Here is a 17,463-nt window from a genome sequence, read left to right on the forward strand (position 1 = left end):
ACAATGGCAAAAATAAAGTCTCTGGGAAGATGGAAGAACAAACAGGTGAACAGTAGAGGGCTTAAAAATTCTCATGAATAAATGAATACATAACATTTTTAAAATGGAGAAAATGCCGATCAAAACTTTGTTCTACAACTGAATCTGTCTATCTGTGCAAATCAAAAATGTTAAAAAATAAAATCTCCTTGGAAAGGTCACGTGATTAATACAGAAATGGTCTTCCAACACAATGAAAGCACAGAACGTGTGAATGAGCTAAGGAGACATTTTTATTATTAATATTAGTATTTGGCTCACAGGGCCTCGTCTTGCTCTGCGTGTTTGTTTTGCAGCTTCGTTACTTACTAATCACGTGTTTTATCAGCTCCCAGAAGCTTCAGGATGTCTGATTCCAGACCGGGAAGTGGAGCTCGATTTAGACCGGTCTCACGGGAATATTATAGGGGACGGTTCAAAGTCTACATCCCTCCCTCTCTGCCTCTTTCTGCTCTCAGTCAGAGGCATCTGGAATCGCTGCGGATCGGAATCCTTTTCTCTTTTTTATTTGTTTCAGGCGTCAAAAGAGGGCAGGGATGCCTGTTTGTGAAGTGAGTGAAAAGGATCCACGAAGCTTTTCACTCAGTGGAGGAAAACTTTGAACTGGGATACTTGGAAGATAATTTGGATTTTTTTTCCCGGATAAAATAGTTTTTCTATGATAATTTCACAACACGTTTAAAGCTGCTAGAAGCGTGAATAATCCACAGGCTACCTCAGGAGGTCCGGTGTCCTCTCTACAGAGATATTATGTGCGCGCTGGAGTAATTTTTCCCCTCTCTGGGTCCAGGGATTTGTTTTTTATTTTTCTAGTGAGAGCAGGGCTGAGCAGAGGGCAGAGGGGAGCTAAATGCGGCTGACTGGCGACCCTGCACCGGGAACCATGAACAGCAGCGGGTCTGGCAACTTTCTGCTGGTCCCCATACCGGAGTACCCCCTGCTGGACTGCGTGCCCAACAAGACGGTGAAGATTGTGGTGCTGGGAGCGAGCAACGTCGGGAAAACCGGTACGGGGAGGAATGGAGGGGGGGGGGTTATACAGGTTGAATTGTGAAATTAGGATTCAAATGAATGCGGGAAGTTTTGCACGGGAACTAAAGCTGATTTGACGCGTTGTGGGGAACTACTCTGGGAAAACTGTGGCTTGGATTTTAACATGACGACTATGAACAATCCTGCATGGTCCGTTCTAATTAAAATATCCTGATTAATTAAGGTAGAAATATTTGCAAATGCCTGCCGAAAATGCATACCGGTAATGATTGCCAGGGGGCGACAAATCCCATTGTTTACATGATCAATTTAACTCGTTTCCGTCCACTTTAACGGCTCTTAATGAGTATATCAAGTTGTAGTTGAAGTATCTAAATAATTTCACAGAAACTATACGAATCAAAAAGTATTTATTGACAATTAAAAGCCATGCACTGATAACTTTACTCAAGCATTTTGGACAAAAACAACTGATGAGCAGCAAAGATTTTAGTGCATGCTAGGCAAATGTATTTTTATTTTTATGTTAAAAGTGCATGAGGTACTAATTAACATAAGAACCCATTATATGGAGAAATATGTGTGTGCCAGATTTAGGCACACACTCTAATATTCATTTGCATTGCCTGGCATGTTAATGGAATTAACAGAGGGCGTAATCAAAATAAACACAGAAAATATATATACCACTATCGATGTATTTATTCATTTGCATCAGTTAATGAAGCCATGTTTATCTATTTATTTTAAGATTAGTTTAAAAAAATGTAAAATATATTTTAGGAAGTAGTGCTTGGTTCTGCGTTCAAACTCTTATTTTGAAAAGTCAAAAATGGGGAGTAATTTGGATATCTTATCCACTCCAAGTAACCTATCAAAACAGCTTAATATTGGCATTGAGTATAGTCTTATAAGTAAATGTAGCTACTTATTGCTATAATGTAACTACCTGAGTGGGACCCTTCAGAATAAAAGTATCCAACAAGAGGAAAGGAAAGACTATAAATGGCAGCTTCTGTTCGATTGTTTTATTTTAGATTTCAGGAATCTTTAAGCATACGGCGGCTTCTCAAAATACATTTGATGCCCTGCAGTCAGAAAGTGCAGCACTGGCTCTCAGTAACAGACTAAACAGATCAGCCAGGGGAGCAGCAGAGAGTAAGCTTTAGTACAAGAGGCTCATTTATCTCACTGGAGGTAAGAGACTGAGCTACAGTTATAATAAAGCTCAGATTGGAACATGAGAGCGAGAAGGCTGCAGAAAGCAAAGGAAGAGCTAAAAGATTCCCACAGAAATGATCAGTTCATCAGTTAGTAGTAAACATTCAAAGTAGTTGTGGCCCACATGATGCACCCTAATGATGCCGCTGTGATATCACCAAGGGAGCCTTAACTTGAGTTTATGACTTGCACTTTTATGATGCATCGGTGTCATGAACCACAGTTGTGGTGTTAAAAGACAAAAACATTTTACCTGACACAAAAGGCGTAATGTAAGATGCAATGGTTGCATTATGGGAAATATAGGAACCAGGATTTGTGGGTGCTCCAATGGCTCATGGCTCAATACTTTCAATGTTTTTTAAAATATCAAAATGTAGTTAAAGTTTATACTGCAGCCTATTCATTTAACCTTTTATCAGACAGCACATGGATGCTCTAGAAGTCGAAGAAGTTTTTACATGGTTATGGCAGCACTGGGTGTAGAAGAACAAACTCACACATGCATTAATACAAATGCAGTCGTGTGAAAAACAGTTTCATAGGAGTTTCTGCATGCCTGTGGAAAAAAAAGTAGACTGCATGATTTAATAGCTTGTAGCATTTAGCAGCAATAACACAAAGTTATTGTTTGTTGACTTTATTTCTCCAACTGGAAGAATTGTGACTGACTCTTCTCTGCAAGGATTCGTTCATGCACAGCTCTCTTAAGGTCTCATCACAGCATTTCTGCCAGGTTGAGGTCTGGACTTTGCTTTATTTTCTTTTTCAGCCATTCTGTTGTAGATTTGCTGTTGCGTGACCTAATTTTGCCCAAGCTTTAGCTGTGGACCAGATGTCCTCACATTTGACCCTTTGGTATACAGAGGAGTCATGATTTACTCAGTGGTCTTGTGGCTGCAAAACAAGCGCAAATCATCGCACTTGACAGCTGTAATGGGATGTTTGTGCTGATATGCTGTGTTTGGCTTTCTCCAGACGTGGTTCTGTGCATTATGGTCAAACACCTAAACTTTGATCTCGCCTGTCCAAAGGACTTTGTTTTTGGTTTTCTGAAGAAACTTTGCAAGCCAAAGCCGTGCTGCCACGTTCTTTTTAGAGAGAAGACACTTTCTTCCTTTAACCCTTCCAAACCGTCCGTACTCGTTCAGTCTTTTTCTAATTGTACTGTCAATACTTTACATGCCTCAGTTGGCATAAATGTTGGACTCTGAGATGGACCTCTGCACTTTTTTTTTTCTTTTTTCAGTTTCTCTGAGCAAAGCATCAATGCACACACAAACTAATAAAGCTTTCAGTTTGAACCTTTTGATTAGTATTGGTCCTTTAATTTCATGCCTTTATCTGAAATAAGAACAATAGTTGTTAATATGAAGCTACAAGTTATCTCTTGAGGCATGTGGACCATTATTATGTTGCTTATATCTGTTGTGAGTCCTTTATTGTTTTAAATCCAGTCACTGAATCACTCCAGTGACCTTTTTATATGTATTATTCATGGTATCATCTGTTGGTAGCCTACAGAAAGATAAACCTCTCCTTTGATGGAGTGAATGGGGTGGTATCCAAATAGATATATTAAGCCAAACTCCCACTCCCAAAAGACTGAAAGTTAGAAAAACAGTGTTCAGAATCCAAACACCCAGAGGTGGATGAGGCAATCATTTACCAATAGAAGATGATTCAAATTCTGAGTATTGGTGAATCATTTCTCCCTTGAGACTTTTGGACTCTTTTGTTTAGATACTAAAGTCTTGAAAATCAAACTTATGTAGCAGTGCTCGGGGAAAGTGTTAAATAGATCAGAAGGTTACTGCAGGGCATTTGATTTTTCTGTAACAGAGGTTTGGATTCTGCCCTACAAACTCTGTGCTCATTCTTGTTACTTTTTATTCTTCTTTTGCATCTCTAATTTTTCTTTTTGTTTCTTTTTAGCTTTGATTGTTAGGTTTCTGACCAAGAGGTTCATTGGTGATTATGAAGCAAACACAGGTGAGTTTCTGCACATCTGACTGTACTCACTGACTGAGTTCCCTCTGTAAAAGTCCACTGTTATAGAAAAAAAAGTTGATCCATTCATCAATCCGCCTCAATCTCTGTGTCTGCAGGGGCACTCTACTCCCGAAAGGTCACGCTGGAGGGTGAGGAAGTGTCGCTTCAGATCCAGGATACACCCTGTGTCGCTCTCCAGGTAAACAGGGGGCTGTAGCCATGTCGTCATCCTGGAGATTAGCTTGCATTATGCTAACTGCATGAAAGTACCAAAATATAACTGAAACATACAGACGGCTGATATGACAGGTTTCAGACTTGATTTAGAAAGTTATTCAAACTATTTCTAGATGTTAAAATTGAAAAAAAAAAAGAATATTTTGGGAAACTGCTGCAAACATCTTTGTTCAGATCTTGTGTCAAAATGTCCTTTAACCACACCACAAGGAAGCACTGAGAATATAAATGATCATAGATCAGTTAGAGTTAGCTTGATGGGGTCAGAAATATAGGAGATAAGTAAGCCACCATCAGGAAATTAGGGCACTGGCTTTAACTGAGACCTGTTATTGATTAGTTCGTAATTATTGTCACTTATCATGATTATGAGGTGGGAGGCTGCTGTGGCTGTGTATCGTTCTTCCACGTGCTACCGAGGCCACTGTTTGGCTATCTCAGGTACAAAAGCCTCGCCTACCTTCTCTTCAAATGTTTTATAAAGGGGAACAAATCAGAAAAAAGCTGATGATGATGATGCACATACAATTATATCCTAAAAGTGTGTTGTTTTATTTCTAAGCTTTTGTACCATTACGATTAGAGTTACCCGCCTCTGTGCACATAGTTCTAGATTCATTTGCCAATAACACGACTGACATTTGTTCTTTTCCTTCGTTTTTTTTTTTTTTTTAATATCCTGTAGATATAACAATAATATGCCGTTGTGAACTTCCTTGACTGTGATAATTTGGATGTGAAAATCTGATACTGTGCTAGCTTTAATTTGTGGGGTTAAAAAGTTCCAAAGGGATATCTCTTTCTTGCATCATTGCCTAATTTAGTAAAATTCGTACTCCCCAAAGTCCCCAAATATTCCCATTTAAAAAAAAAAAAAAAAAAAAAAAAAAAAGCTATCTCAAAGCCATTTTAGGAAAGTATTGAAGTATGAGGAAGTACTTCAAATACAATCTCCTCACACATGATGAGTTTAATGAGTGCAACGTGCCACACAGCTTATCCTGCTCAACGGCCTGTTTACAAAACCAACCTTCAGAGCTGCTCATTTCCTACACGGGGGGAGATAACAGGGCAAGGAGGTCTCTCCTGGCAGGTCGGACCACCTCTCAGAGATTAGACAGAAATAACTGACGTGTGAGAGAAGCATGAGTGTTGAATGTGTGTGTCGAGGTCAAGCAGTTAAGGGCTTTTTCGTAACCTTTAATTGGGTGTTTTCTAAAATGTGGTGTTTAAAAAGCAAATAATGGAAACACACTTTGCTTGGTAAATTTGTAGGTAGAGTTCAGATAAGAAAATAAATTGGGTGGTCTGATGTATTGAGTTCAAAGTCAGAAACAGCTGGCACATGTCCACAATGAGGGATTAGTCATGGAAATGAATGTTCTAGTACAATTACTATGTGCTTGGCCACTTTGAACAGGAAAATCATCATGGATGGGTTTTAAACAATCATAACATCACAGGTGTGAAATAGTTATATTCGTTTGTGTTGGGCATGATTTTTTTGTTTTTGGTCTGACGTGTTGCATGCAATTCTGCAGCACCTACAGTTGTGTTCAGAAATCCAGTCATCATGAGCATACGCAAGAATGTCACTGTAACTTTGGTCTTTTAATGACTTTAAACAACAAGAACTAGGTGTACAAATCTGAATTTATTGTAGACTTTCTCTGAACCACACATTCTCAAATATATACAAACATTCATGTGACTAACTTCACAAGACAAAGGCCTTTTAACTTGTTGTTAGTGATGATTGACTACAACTAGTTGTTTCCCTTTGTCAGCATAAAAAGGATTTGTTTGACAGCACTCATTGGACTGAGCAACAGTCAGAACAACGAGAGAGTTCAAGCAAGATCTAAGAAGAATTATAGATTTTCACAGGTTGGGAAGGTCTCTTGGAGCCATTTCTAAACAACTGTAGATTCCAGGATCATCAATTCAAACAACTGTACATAAGTACAAGTTATTTGGATGTGTCAACACTTTGCCAGGGTCTGGAAAAAGATCCAAACAATCATCCTCAAATGACAGGAAACTAGTTCAGATGTTCAGAAAAAAAACGAGGGACCATGAAGGCTGGCATGAACTGCTGGAACACAAACATCACTCTCCTTAGTCAAGTGAGTTTTACATCGCCATGGACAAATTTGCAGCTGCCCAAATACCAATGGTACTGAGACATTGTACAAAGTAAATTAAATAACAACGGAGGAGGACTACCGCCAAGTTCTTCAACTTCATTACAAATCAACAACTGGATGGTTGAAACTTGGATATAATTCATTCTCTGAGCAGAACAATGATTCCAAACAGACATCAAAATTTGTTTTGATGGATGAAGCAGGCTAGCATTAAACTTCTGGAACAGCCTTGCAACAGCTCAACCTAAACCAATTTTTGTGGATTATGCTTAAAAGCCGCGTCTGTGCCATCAAACCAACCAATTTAACTGAACTCTACGAATTCTACCAAGAAGATTGGTCAGAAATCCAGAGAGTTATGCCACAAATTTGTTGATGATGACAAAAAGTGTCTGGTTGACATACAACTTGCTAGAGACCTTTAACCAAGTATTAATGGGGGTGAGTGCATATTTTTGAGGCTGTATCTGTATAGAAGCAGCAGGACCAGACGGCATCCCAGGTCGTATCCTCAGAGACTGTGCATACCAGCTAGCTCCTGTGTTCACTGAGATATTCAACATCTCTTTATCTCAGTCGGTGATCCCCACATGCTTCAAAGAGTCCATCATTGTTCCTGTCCCGAAGAAACCCCACCCTGCTTCTCTCAATGACTATCGCCCTGTAGCCCTCACCTCAGTAGTGATGAAGTGTTTTGAACGCCTGGTCAGAGACTTCATCATTTCTTCACTACCAGACACACTGGACCCACTACAGTTTGCTTACCGTCCAAATCGTTCCACAGACGATGCCATCTCTCATCTCCTCCACACATCACTCACTCACTTGGACACTAGAAGGGGGAATTATGTTAAAATGCTCTTCATAGACTACAGCTCTGCATTTAACACCATAATTCCCTCCACACTCACCACCAAGCTGGAGCATCTGGGACTCAGCTCATCTATGTGTCAGTGGATCTCCAACTTCCTAAATGGCAGACCACAGGCAGTAAGGATGGGCGGACATGTCTCAGCCTCCACCACTCTCAGCACTGGAGCCCCCCAGGGGTGTGTTCTGAGCCCCCTGCTGTACTCTTTGTACACATATGACTGTGTGGCCACTACCAGCTCCACCACCATCATCAAGTTTGCTGACGACACCGTCGTGGTGGGCCTGATCTCTGATAACAACGAGACGGCCTACCTGAAGGAGATTAGGAATCTGGAGAACTGGTGCCAGAGGAACAACCTCCTTCTAAACGTCAGTAAGACAAAGGAGCTGATAGTGGACTTCAGCACTAAGCAGGAGAGGAACTACCAGACCCCTGTCATCAACGAGTGCCCAGTGGAGAGAGTGGACAGCTTCAAATACCTCGGAGTTCACATCACGCAGGACCTGTCATGGTCCTGTCACATCAACACCGTGGTGAAAAAGGCCCGACAGCGTCTCTACCACCTCAGACGCTTGAGAGACTTCCAACTGCCCTCCAAGGTGCTCAGGAACTTTTACTCGTGCACCATAGAGAGCATCCTGACGGGAAACATCTTAACCTGGTTCGGGAACAGCACCATGCAGGACAGACAAGCTCTACAGAGGGTTGTGCGATCAGCTGAGCGCACCATCCGCTCCGAGCTCCCTGACCTGCACTCAATCTACAGCAGGCGGTGCTGGACCAAGGCCAGGAAGATCGTGAAGGACCTCAGCCATCCCAACAACAGACTGTTCTCTCTGTTGAGGTCAGGAAAGCGATTCCGCTCCCTGAAGACCAACACAGAGAGACTGAGGAGGAGCTTCTTCCCACAGGCGATACGGTCTCTCAATCACACCACCACACAGTATTGACCCACACATACAGTTCTTTTTTTTTTTTTTTTTTTTTTTTCTTTCCAAATGACATCAGAAACAGCAGTATGCAACATTACGTGATGGCAGAGCTTCAGTTCATCCTTTGTCATTTTTTTTTTTTTTTTTTTTTTTTTTTTTTTAATAAATAGGACAGGGGGAATGAATGAGAGAAAGAGGGGGAGAGAAAGAAAGAAAACCAAAGGGGAGAAGAGACGGTGAGAAGGGGGGGGAAGAGAGAGAAAAAAAAAAGAACTCCTGGGTCACCTGTATGGAGAAAAAAAAAAAAAAAACAAACAAAAAAAAAACAAACAGAGGAGACAGCAAACAACAAAGAGCAACATAATAATAGAGAAAACAAAGCACCATCACAATAAACTAGCTAGTCATAGATATCAATATTTACTAAATAATAAACGATATTGTGCAGCACGCAAGATAGACAGCGCACAGTGTGCTTTGAGGCAGCAGCCAAGAAAGCTTTAGTCCGCGTCTGTGAATACCCATGTGTGCATACCTGTGTGGATCAGCATGCTTGCATTCCAAAGGTTTCTCCATGTAATGATCTGCTAGGGAGTGTGGGGGGGCCACAGCCCCGTCCTCCAGGGTGTGAAGCAGGTATGGAGGAGATCAAAACTCCAGACATCCAGAGGCCCCCAGAACACAAGAGACCATGGAAGACCAACAGAGGGGCAGCCGCGCCACTGTTCCAGTACACATATAGTTCTTACACACACACTGGACATTCTGGACTTTGTTATCACTTCATCACTTAAATCACTTTAAGCATATTTGCACTGCACAAGACATAATGTGGATTGCACAACACTGGTCACTACATTCTTCATTTCCAGTTAATACTTGTACAGCTGCTGTTATTGTGTATATATTTATTTATATTTCTTCATATATTCTTATATAGTTCTATATTGTGTATTTTGTTGTACAGTTATTTTATTTTCAACTTTAATTTATATATTTTATCTTATTCTTTCCCAGTTAAATTTACCCTTCATTCTAATTTGTGTTGTACAGTTATTTCATTTTTAACCTTAATTTATATTTTATTCCTTCCTAGTAAAATTTACCCTTTTTAATTTTTCATATTTATTTCCTATCTTATTCATAGCCTTTTCCTTTTTCTTTTTTTTAAATTTTGTTTTTTTTTTTAAGGTCACGAGCAGTTGTGTAAGCATTTCACTGCATATCGTACTGTGTATGACTGTGTACGTGACAAATAGAATTTGAATTTGAATTTGAAGAATAAAATTAGAAAAGAGAGATAACATAAACATACAAAACTTAGGCCATGCAATAATGACAAATGGAAAAAAGGGGCTTGAAGGAGCAGTCTATGATGGGAAATCTGGATCTATAGCAGCAAAACTAAATGCACAGTAGGGGAGACTGAAAGACAAAGCCACTGCCTCCCATTCTACTTATAGAAACTCTAGCAACGAGAAGTAAGCCTGCAGTCTTAGAGCGCGAAGTTCTCTATTACTCTAGGATTGCGTGGTACTGCAAGTTCTTCTTTTTTTTCTTTTTTTTTCTTCTCTTTCTTCTCTTTCTTTTCTTTTCTTTTTTTTTTCTTAGCTGCACAACATTGAAAGTAGCCTTTATTGTTGTTGTTGCATTTTCAAGCTGTTATGCAGCTAAATGTTTTGTCTGTTTATATGTTTATTTGCTTTAATCAAAGCAGGGTCATTTTAATCTAATTAACTTGCGCAATCACAGCCATGACTCAAAGTGGCCTGCCTAGCTTTACAGCCACTCTATTTCAAAGCAGGCTTAAACATGCTAAAGCAGGTACTTTTTCCTGCAACTCGCAATTGTGCCATCATTTTCATTATTGTAGTTCTGTTTTGCAGAGTAATCACATGTGGTAAAATATTAAAATTACATGTAATTAAATTTACACCTAATACTAATGTTAATAGGCTAATTTTGTCTTAATAGGCTATGTCACCTTCATTGTAGGGATCAAATATGTTTTGTGGCTCCATACAGATTTGTTTCTTTCTAGCAATTCCTCAAAAATATGTCTCTTGATAGCAAAAGTTGCCAACCTTTGGCCTAGGCTTTTCAAAGTGACCATGCACATCTGACTACTGACACTGACTGGCCAATGTTGTCACGTGGAGGTACTCAAGGGTGTTCAAGGAACTGCTGGGATGATTAAAGCCTTTGATTAAGATGATTTTAAGATATCTCCCCTTAGAGGAACTGTGGGACCATCCTACTGGGAGTCAACCCAAGGACAGCCCCAACAGAGAAAGGGATTACTTCAGCTCATCCTGGGATTTCTCAGGAGATGGAGATGTGGTAGACTGGTACTGTCAATAGATTTCTATTCTTTTAACAGACCAGCATAAAAGGAAAATATAAGGGAATTTTTGTCACATGCATCTGTCTGTATCTGATGTAGTCTACTTTAGTCTAATTTACACACACACACACACACACACACACACACACACACACACACACACACACACACACACACACACACGTACGTCACTGTTCACTAGCTCTATAACATCTTCATAGTAGTTCCATTATGTAATAAAGAAAAATCTAAATTAAAAAAACTGAGATTTTCCTACTTAATTTACTGTGAGATTTTAGGTTTTTCAATTTTATTTATCCAATTATTTATTTAGTGATGGGGGAATACTCCAACCATTTTCAGCTATCAAAAATACACATGGGTTACAACACATTACTTTATTTATTTATTTTTTTGCCTGTCCCGTTTGGCTCTTTTGCCATCAGAATTATTGTCTAAAGGCAAAGAAAGATGCCCAACGGATTTACTTTACCAAATTGACCATCCCAGCCTTGCCATAATGGTCCATTTAATTCACCTTTTATTGTTTATTTTATTTTCACTTACTGAATACGGGATAGACTTGACTGGGGGAAAGAAGGGGAGAAAGAAAGAGGGAAAGAGAAACAGCTGAGAAGAGGGACGGGGGAGAAGGGCAAAAAACAAAAACCAACAGAACGGGCAGAAAAAAAAATGCATATATCAATCACCTGGATCACCTGCTGAGAAAGAAAAAAGAAAACAAGCAGAAGAGAACAAGAGTAATAGAATAAACAACATCACAATGATATATGGGAATATGACAGTAAATACTAAATATTAAACATTATTGTGCAGCACATAAGATCAACAGAACCAGGGGGAGTTGCAGTGACGCGCCCGTGAGCTCCGCTGGCAGCCAGCTGCGCCTGAGTGACCGAGCCCCAGGCCGAGAGGCCGGGGGCACCCCACCTCCGAAGTGGCCCGAGCGAGCCCCAGGCTCCAGGCCCCGATAAGCGGCCGCCAAGGAGTGAGCCGGTGTGTACCTGGACGCCCATCCCCAGACACAAAGAACCACCAACGCACCGATGTCTGAGGGAGTCCGCCACTGGCAGGGGAAGTGGTGGTGGGGGGAGATAGGCCTCCAAACCTTGGAGGGCCTCAGATGTCCCCAGAGAGGTGGCGCCTGACACCCAACCTGACATATAGACACAGAAATACAGGCACACACATATACAAACATCCATTCCCACCCTCATGCTCTCATATGCACTTACTCCACACTCAACCAACGTGGAGACAAACATGAAGAGACGCTGTACACACGATCACACTCCCCAAGCGTACTCTACAAACCGGGTCTAGGTACCCTTGCCCCTGGAGGGGGGAACTGCACCCAGACCCAGGTGGTGTTACCCTTTTCCCTGCGGTGGGGAGAGGCAGACCGCCCCGACTCCGCAGCAGCAGGGAGGCCCCACACTCCAGACCGCAGTCGGACGGCCAACTCCTCCTCTTAGCCCCCCCGCTCCAGCAGGTCGGAGAGAATGGGGGTGAGAGAAGACTCCAAACCTCCCTCCACCCGCTCATTGTAGTGTTGATGCATGTGTGTTCTAAGGTGCATTTAAAACCCAGGAGGACATGGAGCTGCCTGCCAGAGAGCAGCAGGTAAGCACATAGTCCCTCCTGCTGGCCCTCAATGTCTACGTGTATTTAAAATTGAGAGGTGGGCAACGACGCCAGGGGTGAGGTGTACACCCTGATGGTAACTTGGATTCCGTGTATCGTGCCCACCCCCAAGATCCTATATGTATGTGTAATGAGAGAGTGAGTAATGTGAATGTCTAAGTTGTGGGACTGCAAGTTCTTCAAGATACGATGGTTCCTGATTATTCAGAACTTCGTGTGAAGGAGAATTTCAAATTAAGTTCTAGATTTGAATATGATCCCCTTTCTAGTACCTGTTAGCAGAACTACAGAATGTTACTGTGTGTTTTACAGGACGATGCCGAGGGTCTGTACTGTCAGGAGCAGATCAACAGGTAAGACTGGAAACACACGAATATGAATTTGAATTAAACACAGTGCACTATGCTAACCTCCACTATGATAACTGGGCCTGCAGGTCAATCTACTGGGCAGATGGATATGTGCTGGTTTTCTCCATCACAGACCACAACAGCTACAGAACCATCCAGCCACTGTACCAGCATGTCAGACGTATACACCCCTCTGGAAACATACCGGTTATACTGGTTAGTTATGCGATCATTAGAAACAACCTGGAAAAAACAACAACCTAGTGATATTCTTTCAGTTATTTTATTTAAAATGTCTCTGTTTCTGTTCATTCAATCTTTAGTGCAAGACAGACCAGACAATACCAGACACCTACTAACCCCAATCCTATAATCTAATCTGTTGTGTCATCTGTAATCTGCTGCAGGTTGGCAACAAAAGTGACCTGCTCCGAGCCCGACAAGTGCCTGCAGATGAAGGCGAGACGTTAGCAGCTTCATTAGGTGGGAGTTTCTTCTACTTCTGTACCACCAAACCTTTGCCCACTAATCAAAAGAGATATTTCTTCAAAAAAGAAGCCTGACTACTCCAGTTTGTGGGCATTAATGTGTTTAAAAATGTCCTCTACTAGCAATAAAATATATCACAAGGCTAAATGTTTAACACATAATATGTCCTACCACTAAATGGTAAATGGACTGGTTCCTTTTACTCTACCAGAACACTTCATACAACATGCTTTATTCACCCATCCATACAAATGCTTTTTCTATGCGCAAGTGCATCAGAGAGCAGCCTGGGTTTAATATCTTGCCCAATGATATTTTGGCATGCAGACTGGAGCAGCCGGAATCAAACCACCAACCTTCTGATTAGTAAATGTCCGGCTCTACCTCTGGAGCTACAGCCACCATCACTTTGCGAGAACATTGCATTCCACTATCTACAGGGTGGGCCATTTATATGGATACACCGTAATAACATGGGAATGGTTGGTGATATTAAAGTCCTGTTTGTGGCACATTAGTATATGTGAGGGGGCAAACTCCTCAAGATGGGTGGTGACCATGGTGGCCATTTAGAAGTCGGCCATCTTGGATACAACTTTTGTTTTTTCAATAGGAAGAGGGCCATGTGACACATCAAACTTATTGGTAATGTCACAAGAAAAACAATGGTGTGCTTGGTTTCAACGTAACTTTATTCTTTCATGAGTTATTTACAAGTTTCTCTTTGTTCACAGCCATTGACATGTCGAAGAGGTTAACACGTGAGGAGCGGATCGAAATTGTGTTGATATCTGGTGAACACAGTAACCGGGTCATTGCAGCAGATTTCAATGCAAGACACCCTACGAGACCACCCATCTCCCATGCTACAGTTAGCAAACTGCTTGCTAATCTGCTGCAATGACCCGGTTACAGGACGAGGCAACAGAAAGTGGACTAATTAAACTATAAAAACAAGTAGCAGCTACAGCTGAAATATAACAACTAATGGCTCAAAATGCTGTCGAATAAATGTAAATAAAAGCTAACAAACTAAGAAACAAACTCAGTGTTTAAGTTCAGAGTTTTTTATAGTTATTTTTAGCCAATCTGTTCTTTACCTTGTTAAGTACAGGTTTTGTTTTATGTAAATAATTTCATGGTCATAAAAATATGACCATGAATAACAATCTTGACCCCTTTATTGATTTAACTTCTCAGACCTGTAAGTGTTGCCCATCCTGTATATGCAGTATGTGATATATCTTAACTATATACTGCATGATATCTAATGAATTACATTTCTGTGCTAAAGATAAGAGTGGCCCTAATCTGAATGTTACTTCTGCTCACAGGAGGAGTTTACTTTGAGGTCTCAGCCAGAGAAAACCACGAAGGAGTCCATGCTGCCTTCCTACATCTCTGTCAAGAGGTGGGACTTTGTTTTTGCTGATATTTGTTAGTCCAAAATATTAGAATTTGACTTAGCTATCGGTGTATTCCGAGTCCAACCACCTATGTGGGACTTTCTGCTTTCTGTGAAAATGGATTTCATTTCCCCTTGATGCCCATAAATACAGAAAACACAGAAAAACCATGTGTTGGTCCAGAAAGGATCACAAAAAGCCCGTAATAGACTGGTTTGTATATTTGTTTTTTCTAGTGGAGTAATTTTTGCCCAAGTGGTTTGTTTTATTTTGGGTATGTTTAGACTTTCTGCTTCCTTTTGTGGCGCTGCAGAGAGTAGGTTCCCAAACGCTGGCTTGTTGAATCATTGTGTAAATCTGCGGTTCTCTGTAGCTTTTTGAGTCTTTCAGGTCATTGTTTTGGTTTTCAGTTCCAGCTTTCATTAAGTTTAAAGTTTGGTTTTAATGGTGTATTTTTTGGATGAGGTTTTTTTTTCCTAATACAGACAACGCTTGAGAGATTTCACATGACAAGGGAGGAAGTGGTAGTGGTGATATAAGTCACACTCACTTAATTTTGATGGAGTCTGGGAGAGTGGTTGTCAGATTGCAGGATATGAGATCTGTATGGGTGCTGCTAATTGTCACATGAGGAATGCATGAAAATATTTCAGTGTTTTGAGCAGCAATAGTCCTTTGAAGGGAGTGAAAATAAGCAGTAAACACAATACTAACATTGTATCAAGCTTATATGGCCAACGTGCTGTTCCTCTACACTTACTGTGGAGGAACGTCATTAATTCAGCCAGGTAACTTCAGGCTTACCCCACCTGTTGCTGGAATATATCGTCGTGGTAACTGCAAATATAACCTTCTGACCAATCAGTTCTCCACAAAAGTGTCACTTTTCCTGAAAGTGTGCCGACAGAGTCTAAACCTTCTCTGTAGTGCCTAATATCTTTGTGTTTCCCTGATAAGCTTTAGTAATAAAGACTTTTAGACTTAACTTTATTCCTTTTTTTTGTTTCCTGTTAACTGCAAACATATTTACAACAATTTTATTATTATAAGCCCTTAAATGTCATCTTAAAACAGGACACCTGTTTGAACTTCTGTCATATTTGAACATAGTCTACGCCTTTGTTTGAATCCAGTGGAATATAAACCAGATTTGATTTCAAACATTCATTCAAACTTAATTTTCTTCCAGTACTGACTTGAATTAGTTTAGCAGGCATCAGTTTTAAATTGCAGCAAAACTGACTTGTTCTCATATGTGATTACATTTTGACAAGTCTGTCTGTCTTCTGTCCCGCAGGTGATCCGGGCACTGGGAGGAGGGAATGGGGAGAAGAGAAGAGGAGGACTCCACCTGGCCAGACCCAAATCTCCCAACATGCAGGAGCTGAAGAGGAGGTTCAGGCAGGTCCTCTCCTCCAAAGTCAAATCAGCCACGACCATCTGAGTGCAGTACGGGCTGAAAAATGACAACCTGCAGCCGGGCACGTGGCGGAAATAAAAGCTAAAACGCCAAAGGGAAAAAAAAAATCACAAGAAGAGTTTTATGTTTGGAGATATGGAGCCATTACTGGCATGAAAAGACATGTGTGGTGTGTGTGTGGTGATCAAAGCTTCTCGAGAGCACAAGGAGTCCTGATCAGATGGATGAAACAAAGCCTTTCTGGCAGGCGAGCTCTTCTGGAAGGAACTTGTGGTCAACACGACCTCTTTCCAGACTCGAGTACAGCAAAGACGCTGCCCAAAGCTGAAATGACAGATACGGCCAAACAAACAGCTTGTGTTGTATCAGAAACTTTGCATGTTTGTCATGAAAGGCAGCAGAACTTTCTGACACGTTTATGTCTTATTTCTTTCCGGTTAAAAGCCAATGAATACATCGTGAACAAAGTGAATTAAATATACCAAAAACAGCGAAGACGTATCAGATTTATCCGGTTTGTTTTACATGACTCAACATCTCTTATTTCATCTCTCAACTGTGTTACATATTCATTGTTTTGTTTTGTTTTTTACTTACTGGGGAATAAAATGTTACTCAAAAGACATCGTTTTGTTTCTTTTTCCTATCCTGGGGTCAATCCAGTTGAGAATGACGACATAGTTCAGTGTTTCCTGAAACCAAATATATGAAATATGAGTCTCCTTTCTCTCTGAGACATGGTGTTCTGAACTAAAACAGGAAATGACCCAACGAGGCAGGCGTTCAAGGCTATAAGCTGAGACAAATGCTGGCATTTGATGACAGGAAGGAAGTCCTTTTGTAACAAAATAAACTCCTGATATTTATGGAAGATCAATGCTGTCAATAATAAAACACACAAGCATGTTTTGTATTCAAGCAATATCTGTTATTTAGTTAATTTACTTGAACTTGAAACTGTAATTGTCCTTTTAAATTTAAAATATACAAGAAATCTGGGTATTTTCCATTTTATTAACTTAAAAAAAATGGCGTAAATTAGTTCATTTTCATTTTAGCATTAACTGAAAATGATCTTAAAACATGATATTTCAGAAAACATACACTTATTTCATAGGACAGGTGAACAGCAGAGGTTGTCCATCATCAGTAAATAAAGATTTATAAATCTCTTTTCCACGAGGGGGTAAATTTATAAAGGGCCCAACAATACATATGGATACCAAAAATAAAACCCGAGAGACTAAAGAATTCTGCATCATATGTAAGTTTATGTACTTTTGAAAAGTATGAATTTTAACGTCCCGTCCAGAGTTTGAACAACACAAAAAAATGAAATTAGAGATGGGTTCCT

General features: G+C 40.5%; 1 protein-coding gene across 1 annotated transcript; it reads left to right on the forward strand.

Moving 5' to 3' along the window:
• The first annotated feature begins 355 nt into the window (after window positions 1-355).
• On the forward strand, window positions 356-16,753 carry rasl11a (RAS-like, family 11, member A). The gene is made up of 8 exons (XM_086276640.1): window positions 356-1,046; window positions 4,189-4,245; window positions 4,362-4,444; window positions 12,757-12,797; window positions 12,881-13,010; window positions 13,202-13,277; window positions 14,618-14,694; window positions 15,987-16,753. The coding sequence occupies exons 1-8, from the start codon at window positions 890-892 to the stop codon at window positions 16,131-16,133; spliced, it is 768 nt and encodes a 255-aa protein (XP_086132766.1). The 5' UTR covers window positions 356-889; the 3' UTR covers window positions 16,134-16,753.
• The last annotated feature ends 710 nt before the right edge of the window (window positions 16,754-17,463 follow it).

Source organism: Aulonocara sp. 'chitande type north' Nkhata Bay, linkage group LG3, assembly GCF_057382095.1.
Source record: "Aulonocara sp. 'chitande type north' Nkhata Bay isolate Kocher_YH1m ecotype deep benthic linkage group LG3, A_spYH_male_GT1.1, whole genome shotgun sequence".
NCBI lineage: Eukaryota > Metazoa > Chordata > Actinopteri > Cichliformes > Cichlidae > Aulonocara > Aulonocara sp. 'chitande type north' Nkhata Bay.

What these genes read in the sequence shown, in the direction of transcription:
- rasl11a (XM_086276640.1), top strand. Translation starts at nt 890, where the DNA reads ATGCGGCTGACTGGCGACCCTGCACCGGGAACCATGAACAGCAGCGGG. An exon ending in TGTCAGGAGCAGATCAACAG is followed by an intron (nt 12,798 to 12,880) that starts GTAAGACTGGAA and finishes CTGGGCCTGCAG; the next exon opens with GTCAATCTACTGGGCAGATG. An exon ending in GAAACATACCGGTTATACTG is followed by an intron (nt 13,011 to 13,201) that starts GTTAGTTATGCG and finishes AATCTGCTGCAG; the next exon opens with GTTGGCAACAAAAGTGACCT.